This window comes from Zingiber officinale, chromosome 8A (genome assembly GCF_018446385.1).
Source record: "Zingiber officinale cultivar Zhangliang chromosome 8A, Zo_v1.1, whole genome shotgun sequence".
Lineage (NCBI taxonomy): Eukaryota > Viridiplantae > Streptophyta > Magnoliopsida > Zingiberales > Zingiberaceae > Zingiber > Zingiber officinale.
The window spans coordinates 6,737,982-6,749,700 of record NC_056000.1 but is presented as its reverse complement, the minus strand read 5'-3'; the positions used below and the strand labels follow the sequence as shown (position 1 = coordinate 6,749,700).

The 11,719-nt window shown below is 37.6% G+C and overlaps 1 protein-coding gene across 1 annotated transcript; it reads right to left on the bottom strand.

Moving 5' to 3' along the window:
* Window positions 1–4,805: 4,805 nt before the first annotated feature.
* On the bottom strand, window positions 4,806–10,932 carry LOC122012160 (la-related protein 6A-like). The gene is made up of 11 exons (XM_042568612.1): window positions 10,524–10,932; window positions 9,030–9,111; window positions 6,949–7,043; window positions 6,728–6,796; window positions 6,558–6,637; window positions 6,392–6,476; window positions 6,188–6,235; window positions 6,041–6,109; window positions 5,842–5,973; window positions 5,277–5,361; window positions 4,806–5,181 (listed from the first exon to the last, which is right to left on the bottom strand). Exons 1-11 carry the CDS (start codon window positions 10,854–10,856, stop codon window positions 5,075–5,077), a joined length of 1,185 nt encoding a protein of 394 aa, XP_042424546.1. The 5' UTR covers window positions 10,857–10,932; the 3' UTR covers window positions 4,806–5,074.
* Window positions 10,933–11,719: the final 787 nt, after the last annotated feature.

Here is an 11,719-nt window from a genome sequence, read left to right as displayed (position 1 = left end):
GATGCGGTAGCCACAAGAAGGGCAAGTGGTGAGAACTGTTCTCATCAGAACCGTACTCGAAGAGCTTGAATTGTTGATGCTTCTCTCCATATTCTCCATCTCGGATTGCACCATCTCATGTTTAATTTGTTTTGCCTAAATTTCCTCCTTCTCTCTCTCTCTCTGTATTTCCCTTCTCCTTCACCAGAGGATAAAAGAATGATAACCGAATGAAGCCAAGAAGGAAGTTAAAGGAGAAAAAGAGAGAGACAAAAAGAAAAAGAAAAGGAGAAAGAAGTTTGTCCTTGCTAAGCTGTGTCTCTCTTCAGTACTCCTCTTGATCTCCCGGCCCTCTTTCACTGTGTGATTTCGTTCATCACCCTTCTTCTCTTCCTTCTCTGATAATCTAAATGCTGCGGCAAGAAAACTCAATGGGAAAAGGAAAAGACAAAACAAGGGCTGGCTATTTGTAGACGGAGGGAGAAGGGAGAGGAGAGACACTTGAACAAGTAACTACGACTTGCTTTGCTTGTCCCTCAAGCTTCACCTTGCCATTGCATTCAGATATGCAAATTTTATGAGTTTTCCATTAATGAGCTAGAAAAATCAAATATGTGTGGCCTACGGTTAATCAGCATATATATTTATATCCAATGCTAATTAATTCGAACTTAATTTGGACAGGGGTCAACAAACCTTTGGCCAATATATAGCATGGAAAAAAAACATATTGAACTAGGAAAATTAAGGAAATAAAGAGGAAGAGGTAGAAGAATTAATGATTGAGTGGAGATGGGGCAAGAGCTGATTCGTGGGAGGACGTTTCACCTCACTGAATGAGAGGGAGAGGGAGAGGGAGAGGGAAGGGAGAGGGTGAGTGAGGTCCTTCGGCTCCGAGGTCAATCTTGAGTGTCTTCCAAGACATACCCCTTCACTCAACCATTTGTATTAATTAGGTGGTCTTTCTTTCTCTCTCTCCCTCTCTTTCTCTCTGTTTACGACAGATCCAAACATCATTCGATTGTGTTTGGATGATAATGATAATGATCGGATTGATTTGAACGGTGAATATATATCCTGACATTTTTGCAGTTCTACTTTTTAAAATAATAATAATAATAATAATTTTGTAAATGCGTCATTATTTCGTAAGGATGGTTGAATATTTCACAAGCTGGCACATATTTCTTATTAATTTCCTTCCAAATTTACAGGATCAGATTTATAGTGAGAGTCAGTGAATTCGAATTCTATTATTAATATATTTCGAATTCGACGTTTTCACAGGGGTATACTCTGTAATCGGGTCATCGCTTCTTCGCAGGAAAATCTAACAGAGATGGGATGGGCGTTTGACTATTTTAAATAGATTTCTCAATGAAAATAAACTACGTATGAAATTCAAGTTTAAATTACTTCAGTCAAAGTCGTATCCATCACTCCTGCAGAAGAAAACGACGATCTAGGCAGCTTAATTATATTTCTTTCTCAAGGCCCAAGCTCATGAATTTAATGTTAGTTCCTTTTGGCGTAGGACCTTCGATGTTCGGTCTAAATGGAGGCGAGGCAGCAGGATGAGAACACTGACCTCATGGTCGTTTCTGCTCATTTCCTGCCCATGAGTGAAGCAATTAGGCCATTTTCTCATGGAGGCGAGAACAGAGGTAAGATCTCCAGCAGAAAGAAACCTGGCACAGGGGTTATTAGAGGGGAGTTCATCTTCCTAATTAGGTATCATTTGCAGCTGGGTTATTGGATTTTTGTTCCGAATTAAGGTTGTAACAATGCCTGGGAATCAAACAATAACAATGCAGTTCTGTCAAGTGTGGTAAAGAGCAATACTATAAGATTAAATTATTAATTACTGTATGCGGTCAAGAAGCTAGGGGAAAAGCCGACATTTTTAATGCTCATGCTAGAAAGATGATATATGCAAATTGGTTCCAAAATATTATAAACTTAATTTACTCTTCTAACGCTACTTAAATTTCTTTTCGTTAATCATGCAAAAGTGGATGGTTATATACTTATATTCAATATGCGAGAGAGGCTGCATCAAGAACAAAAGTATGATATTAAATACATTCACTGAAAAAGACCACCTTCACAACTTTTTTGTCCTATAGTTGCTGATTTAAGAGTAGGGTAGTAAATGATCCGTGAGCAAGTTTGGTGCAGTGTTCAGTTTAGTGTTGAGTTTAGTAAGAATTTATTTATATTGATTCAATATATATATAATTAATTAAATGAATAAGTTTGAATAACTCGTTTAACTAAATAAATAAACTTGAATATATATGTGTTCAACTCATTAACATTGTGAACACATGCTTCAACTCATATATATGATGTCCATGACTTCCAAACTCACCAATTTGCCTTGTACCAGAATAATCCTCTGTATTCCCTCATTGTCCTAGGAAGACATGATTTATAAGTAATTGAGATTCTTTCTGATACAAAAATTCTGAATCTATTGGTAGTTCATTCTCCTTAAGATTTTAGAACTGCATGGTTGTTTGATTATCAGATATTGTTACAACCTTAATTTGGAACAAAAATCCAATGACCACCCTGCAAATGATACCTAACGAAGATGAACTTAGTAGCTGAGCAAAGCATGCATGCATGCAACATAAAACAACGACGCAACGATGATGCAGTGAATGAATAGATTAACGATGGTGTTGAGGATCTGGTCCTGCAGGTACTTCTCTCTTCCCGTCACTGATTATCAAAACCCTGACTTTCCTCCTCACTAATAACCCCTGTGCTAGCTCGCTGCTGGAGATCCTACCTCTGTTCTCTCCTCCGTGAGAAAATGGCCTAGTTGCTTCATTCATGCCCAGGAAATGAGCAGTAACGACCATCAAGATGAGCCATGAGGTTAGTGTTCTCATCCTGCTACCTCACCTTGCAGATGAGTAAGTATCAAGCAAGTGTACAAGTGAACCTATTTATACTTGCTCTGGCATTTGCATTATCCAATAGTTTTCGTTTGCAAGATAAATTAGTCTTATAACGTGGAAACTGATTAGTCATTCCAACAGCTTTTCATGTAAATTCTCAGGTTCATTTTACTAATGATATATGCATTAGATTAGTTGATCTCTCGTATATATATTCCATCACGATTGCAAAGCAACAAAGGAACTGCAGATTAATTATTATAATTCGTAGCATTCAGAGATTATAGATAGATTGAGTGCGAGTATATTTATTATATACCATGGATTTTGAAAGAATCTTGTGGCTGTTTCTATATGTTAAAGGACTCCTGGGATTCTGGTTCCTGTCCAAGTGCCTCTACGTACTTCGTATGGCTGGATATCGACCTTAAAAGTGGGTGCTTGATTATTGAATACTATTAGCTGGATAACGAGTAATAAATGTGATCCTAAAGCGAGGCTTGGTGGATGAAGGGGTGAAAAATATATATAATAAAGATGACATTGGATCATGGAACGTCAAATCAAAAGAGGACATAATTTGTAAGATTATGTGAAAAGAGATAAATTATTTGTCAGTTTATATCTACCCAACCATGCTAAGTTGGTTAGGGGTTGGAACAGAATTTTTTTCTTAAGGGCATGCGTCTATCGGAAATCGATCCCTAACTGTCTCATTGTATTAAGTCTGTCCCCCTCTAATCTGCAAAAAAAAAAAATAATAAATAAAAATAGGGATAGAGGACATAAATTGCAGCATTCATCACTAGTTGTCAAACTCGTTCAATGATAAGTTTTGGATATATATCAGCTTGTTTGCCTTTTGAGCAGAAATGTTTGTATATTTCTTCACTCTAGAACTTTTGCTTGTCTACTTTATGATGATGAGCACTAACAAGTTCAAGTATTGATATCATAGATGGATGTAACTATGGATAATATAAATGAGCCGTTATCTCTTCAGCCAACTTGAAGCATATATATTGATTATCTACTTGCCTTTTTTGCATGAACAGTATAGTAATGTCTACTTGACATACATCTATATCTCGATCTCGACAGCTATTTCGATCGGCAACTGAGCGGTACAATAGGATACATTAGATGCAGAAGACATTGAATTCAACATGAATTATATTCATGATAGCATAAAGTATCGAGGGATAATGGAGTGATGCTGTGGGTCCGTCCGATCCACCATAGCTGAGGCTCTTTGACTCTCCCACAAAGCACTTGTATCTCCATGGTTTGTAGACGCAGACTGCATGATCACCTTCTGTCACGAGAGTCACTAGCTGCTTGCAGTAAAACAAAGCAGCAGGATCATCACCAGTATCTTTTTCATCAGCTTGCACCACCGCGTCGGCATTAAATCATCTCCCAAAGTGAAAGTGGCACGTCAACGTATTTTTACTCGAAGACGATGAGCCGAATGTCCAACCTTTGGAATACACCATTTGCTCTGCTGAGTTTCCACTTCTCCAGATCTCTGATGTTTTCGATGTTTATAAATAATGTATTTTGTTGGTATGTGCCGCCAGTGGGGGATCCACCGAGGATCGCACTGCCGAGTCAAGGGGTTTTTTTTTCTTTTGTAAAGGTTTGTGATTTTTGAGCGCGAGAACCGGAAAAGCTTTATACGTAGTGCACTTATATAGCTGGATACAGCTCATTACATGGCTGTGTGGAATCGGTACCTGAAACAGCTTTAGTTTCTTTTGTTCAGTTAAATATAATTAACCAGCAAACCTCATGAACAGTTGATAAATTATGAACAATAGATGAGAAAGAACAATGACGATCCATTTGATATATATATATATATACACACACACACAACAGATGAGAAAGAATGATGATCCAATTGATTCAGCTATGTATAAAATAATTGTCCAACTTCTTTATGTCATGTTGTCGAGAGATTTGTGCAGTCAGACAAGCAATATATATCTGAAACTGATAATAATCGAATTTAAGCGGTATAAGCAAAACAAGATAGGAACAATCCTAAACTCGAAAGATGCTCAAAGCCAGAATGAGATCTGGATGGAGGATTTGGCTTCATTTCAGCACATTTCGAACATACGGAACACTTTATACAAAGCTTGTCATGAAATGCCAATCTAAAATTCCAGGTATCATGTTCATTAGGATGTAGGTTTGCCCCGTCCAAACGCAAAACCTCTTGTTCCATCTGGCATCCTTGGCCCTTGTACATGTTTGTTCACCAACTCTACGCCTGAAGCAGATCCACCTAGTAAAAAAAAGGAAGAGTAAATAAAAGCAACTTCATTTCAATCGAACTTGAAAGGTAGAAAACAAGATCAAGGCAGCCAAGAGGTACCGTACCATGGCAATTACCATTTTGTTGAGCTTGGCCTCTTCCTCGGCTCTTATATTTTGTTCTTCTTATGCCTTTACCCCGTCCACCTTCCTGCAAAAATATTTTGTAAAAAAAACAAAATCACTATTGTATAATGCTTGTTTCCCATTCCACCAATTAGAGGGCTCAATTTTTATCTCCACATGCAAAAGAACAGAACTTTGTATTCCAGACAAATAAGATCCGTCAAAAATCACCTTGAAAGACAGATTAGACTTGGAAAACATATTGCTGCTCAGAGCAACATCATGAATAACTCAACAGGCAATAATTGGTTAGGCTTATTGAACAAACATTTATATTATAGGGCAGCACATGAAGCTCCAGCCAATGCAGAACCCGAGGAAGTATCTATTGTACGCAGTCTTATCTTGCTTTGCAAGAGACTATTTCCGAGACTCGAACCTGTGACCTACCTCTAGGCCACACGGGAGGAACTTTACCATTGAGCCAAGGCAACAAACATTTATATTAACTAATGAAAAAAAACTAAGCACCAAAAGACGGCAATTTGCAAATCAAGTAACCAACCTCCTTCATAGCAACTTCATTATGGCAGTCTATGGAAATCTTCTCCCCATCTGCAGTTGGTTCCTCTACAAGAGAACTATTATTCTCAGAGATAGTTACTTTGCGGCCTTTTGAACTAAGCCAATGCTTCTCCTGAAAAGTAAAATTAGTCTCAAAGACAAGTTAGCAAATCAAAAATATGTACCAAGCTGTAGACAACCATTCTCTTTGCCAAAAGTTCAACACGCATGCCACTCCTCCAATTCTTTTCATCGTTGAGGGAATTTACCTGGTTTATGCATTATAAATAAACAAATTATCTATCATGTTATCAAAGTACATGTTCGAATTAGAACACAATACTTACAGCACTCTCTGCTGCCTCAACTGTTCCATACTCAACAAAGGAGTGAATCTATCCAGGGAAACAGAAATTACACATACGTACTTGAGTGAAGGTAATGTGCCAAACTAACAAACAAAAACAAAGTAGCAGTTCGTTTCTGTTTGCACATCCTATGAGCCACAATAGAATCCATTTTTGTCTTTTGGCCATTTAGAAGAGGCATACCTTACTACTGAGTATAATCCTAGACTTCGATTGGCTTGCTAACTTCTCCATCAAATGTGGATTATGGACAGTGACCTTTACAATTCTGGAAAATCATAAGAAAAATTGGGAGTGTAAAAGAACTCATTAGTGCTTTGTTAAAAAAAAATATATTACAGTAACATACTTTCCAAGTTTGCCAAAGATTCTTCTAATATTAGCTTCTGAACAATCATCTGGTAGATTCTCCACTATGACAGTTCGCAACTGGTAGTTCAAAAGACAAATTTGGATTACTAAAATCATGCGGCACCAGATGGGAATATATTAGAAGACATTGAATATCCCAAAGGATACCTTTGTATCTGCAATTTCAACTGATGATGGTTGTAATCTCTTCACTTTCCTCCCATCCTCGCTAACAACCTGTAATGTTGTCATTTCTAAGAATGAATACCTGATATGATGAGATAAATCAAGATAAAATCAGGCTAGATAGAAAGAGCAACAACTGTCTAGATACAATTGAAAGCCAGGATAATGCAAGAAAGCATAACAAAAGTTATGGGACAACTTACAAGTTGGGATGATGTTGTAAGTGCAGCCTCAATCAAAGAGAGCTCTTGGGTGAGCTTTTTCATCCTTCTAAAAGATGAAATAACTTTTATAGGAACTGCAATAACCAAAAACAAAATTTAAAAAAAATCTGAGATGTATAGTCATGCTGAGCCATATCTGTGGCCAATTTTGAGATACCAATATAAAAGGAAAATAGAACTTGAAAATAACAAAATATTCAAGATTTCGTATATGCCTATGTACAACCTTGTAAACGTTCCAATAGTTGGACCATTTTGAGTCCCAAATTAAAGACGACAATTCATAATGCCAGCTCCAATCCCAGAACTCGCTCTTATAGTTATCATATTGGTATGAACAATTTAATTCGTTTTAGACTTCTGTAGGTGTTAATTCCAGAAGAAATTTTTTCAGACATTCCACACATTTAATATAGCTTAATACTTTCACACAAAAATGCCAATGTATAAATTACTAAAAGACTTATAAATAATATTAAATGAAATGAAATAACCATTACACAGTTTGCCTGAATATAATAGAGAGAACCTAAATAAGAGAACATGAGAAACTATTTTTGAACTCAACAAGCATTCTGATCCAAGTTCTTTTGCACTTGAAGCTAGGATGAAGCATAACTAAAAGATGAATCACTTAAAAAGTGCTACAAAACAAAATGATGACAGCTTAGGAGAATGAACCAATGTGAATACCTGAATTGTGGCTGGGCCAGACCGCGAAATCACAGCCAGCTCAGCCACAATCAAGATCTACTTTAACAGTGCTATGGACACAAAAGAAATCAAGCTGGCTTAGGCAATTTGACCATAACTAAGAAAAATGCACACGGTAAAAAGTAAAGTATTGTGACAACCAGAAAAACAGATTGCTAGACTATAGTACTCTAGACACGAATTTGGAAGTGATATTGTAATATACTAAAGGACAATCTCAGGTGAGTAAGGAAAGAATCATTTCCTGCTAAACTAGAAAATAGGCGAGCCACCATCAGCAGCTTGCTGGGCAGCAATAGAAGTGCAGGATCATCACCATTGTGTCGTCATGGTCCTCCATAACACAAATGCAGAATAACCAAAAAAACTAAACCCCCAATAAACATATAAACCAAAATATATCAGAAGTAAAGAAACAATCAGAATTTCTCAATAGCATCAGTAAAACAAAGTAGTCAATCAAACCATAACATATAAGCATAAGGGAAGGAAAACAATTGGTAGTCAGTACAACAGAAAAAATAAAAAAGGAAGTAATAAAAGGGACTGACAAATGACACATGCTTGTATGAGCTTTCCAAAAAATATAATGAAAAAGGCATGGGAGAAAATATTATTCCAATAAAAACTTGACCAAAAAAGTAGGTGGTTACACCAAGACCAGAATGTTCAAATAGAAGAAAATTTGGAAGGAAATTTCAAAGAAATCAATCAAAACAATAGAAGCAAACACTGGAATATTGACAAATTCCCAAGAAACAGAGAGAATCAGTTAGCAGTTTGTTTAGTCATTCAGACAAAAACTAGATGCTCGGCACAACAGTAAAAAAGCTGCACCAGGAGAATCATCTTAGCTAAGCTGTCCTAAGTACCTGCTTTCCTTCATCAACTCCTCTCTCATTCTTGGAACAATTCAAGATCAAAATGCATGTACATGAACACATTGCAAGCAATTGTGTATACATTTCTTCTGGAAATTTCCTATTAAGCAATAGCCAAATAATATACATAACTCCATTTGTATAGACGATCAGTCTGAGAATGGAGATAATCAATTTGCAGACAATTGAATGGTCAATCAGATGTGCATACGCTAAGTAAAACTGTTGACAACAGAACCAGAAGAACATGTAGTGGCTAACTTGTCAATTTTTCATTGCCCATGATTAGTTTCTTAACTTCTCCATCCTGTGATCCATGCTAAGTTGTTCCTTGCTGATAAATACATATGTGAAAACCCACCAAAAGATACAAACAATAACAAAGGCCTGGGAAGAACAATCTGCGTGAAATTTAATCCAAGCTAGAAAATAAGTCACTCTAAATAAGTCAGAAGAGAGACATACCATATCCTTCCTTGTCCTTCTTGATGAAGGTTAGGAGAAAACTATCAGTAGAAAGATTTTCATCACTGAAGTAGTACTCAACCTACAAGTGGCCAATTACAATATCATCAAGCTTAACAAAGAGCAATTGAAAGCTAGGAACAAGTATTCTGACCACTGATTTTAATTTTCTAAAGTTTTAAGAAAAAAGACACTAATTATGCTTAGACTGCTCGAATGTTTATTGTTAGTAAAACAATAGAATAAAAAATTTAAGCATAAATATATATTTTGGACACTTTCCCATACAAATACAACACCATTTCCAGTTAGCACAAAATGAATTTTCTTCATTTGTATCAAAAGGCAGTGATCTTGGCAAGGAGGAAGTTACTAGGACCCCAAGATAATCAGCACTAAAATGGCCTTGTTCCAGAAAGCCACCAAAACACAACATCGAAATGAGATCTTAAACCTTGAAGGTAGTATTACCACCACCAGAATGATTTCAATCTAGCAAATCACCAAATCTCAACATCGAAATGAGAATATGAGATCATAAACCTTGATTTTGACCTTTTTTTATTCCTATATTTACTTTGGTTTTGTTAATGAGGTATACTATAAATATTGTGATCTTCGAACCAAAAATAGACCCTTGTAGATCACAATAGTTCCACTCATATACCTACTTGGCCCTCCAGAGCAAGGTAGCTGAATTAAGAGGTCCATTTCCTAAATCAAACTTTCCTATCTCACAAAGAAAAAAATTTACATCTTAAAAAAAAAAATTAAAAAAACATATCTAAAATGAGATCATTTATTAAGATTGGTCACTCAATAAATCTTGAGTCACTCAATATGATGTAGTTTTCCTCTGTTATGTTGGTCAACAAAAAGAATTTTTAGAACATGACAGATGCAAAGATTGAAATAACAAGTTTCCTTGAGGATGTATCTTGTGACAAATCACAGCGGTGCTTGCTAATTAACTTCCCTAAGGAACAAAAATAGTACAAGATATCATATTCAGTGACTTAAGAGATTGAAATCAACAAATTTTCATTGCAAATGAGTGAGCCCACTCGTAAAAGTGCTTCAACTTATGAATGGTGATGCTACTACAACTGTGAAATATGTTTATAAGCCAAACATTAAGTCACAATCTTCCACAACAATGTTTTGCCTCCAATTCAGAATCTTCCATAGCAAATATCTGTTCTCTCTATGTCCATAGTTCTATGCTCGGTATGTATTTCTTTGTGACACATTGGTCCAGAAATGGCAACATTTCTCTTGTGAGTCTGATAAGACAACGCTTTGGTATCTTTCAATTTCCCTCTTTACCTAAAAAAATGTTCGTTGTAATTGTTAAAAGATTTGTTCTGCTACAATTTATCTAATCACCCTTATCAAATATGACCATCAAATTCAAAACTTGACAAATAATCAACAGAAGTATCCTCCATTTCATGCTTTGCTATCAAGATAAACAAGATGGATAGAACACACAACCTGCCGGACAATCTGATCACGAAGTTCACCCGAGAGAACCACCGGGCCGGAGAGTGCCACTTCTGCTTCTCGGAGGCTTACATCACCACGGGCGTCATCAAAGATATCAACCTCAACATGAAATGCCGTTGTTACGCCCGAAACGATTCCTTCTTCTCCTGAGTCGCGGCCAGGAGCAGCGACCCGAGTAGGGTCGGCCTCGGAGCCTTGCGCCTCTCTTCGCGCAGCGGCGCCTCCCGAGGGGTCAGAGAGCGCGACGCCAACATCGAGAGACGGAAGCGGAGGCGGGAGCAGAGATAAGGAACCTAGCCCTTCGAGTTGGTTCTCCTCCATTCCGCACGGCGAACGGCTACCTCGACGTCCCTCTCTAAGCCCCCGGTCTCACACTGTTCCGCTTCGCGACTTCATTTATATCGAAGACCAGTGGACGGGGCATGGGCTAGGGTTGGGCTCGAACCATGCCGCATGATTGAATGATGGGGTGGGCCTGGGCCTAGCAATGGGCCTCTTCTTGAACTTGTAATCATGGGCCATATAATAAATTAAATATCGAAAATCAAAAGACTATTTACCTGGTAATTACAGAGTGGATGGCTGAGTAGCAAGTAATTTAATCCTTGCTCTCGCACATTCTGTCTCGTATGGAACGTTTGATCACTCCAGTTGCGAGTCAAACTTAACATCGATGTTCACTCCAATTGCTAGGCAATCGTACGCATGCCGATGCCCCTGTGATTTGGAATTTGACTAATTCCAGGACTCGTACGTAGCCAAATGCTTACAATTGCATCTACCTAATTCACCACTCCTGAAATGGGGTTTCAGTGCCAACTAAAAACGAGCTAGCAACCATTCGAGACTGCACCAACACTAACACTCACACTAGAATAATAATTCAGGCAGAAGACTGTCGATGGCGCGCTCTGGCTGGTGGCATCGGAGTAGGAGCACACTCTCACCTCGTCAGTGTAATTCTGATCCTGACAGATGCTTTCAGTTTAACACGCTGGTGGTGAATTGTGATCATGGGACGAAGGAATGAAACCACGATGATCTGATCCCACAAACAAAGGGCGCCGATAATTTAAACTCTGTTTGACATGAAGGATGTTGAATTGGGAAATGACTGATGGCCTGTGCAGTGGTACTGATCGACAAGAGTTGCCTGCCATGATTAATATGATTATTGTTCCAAT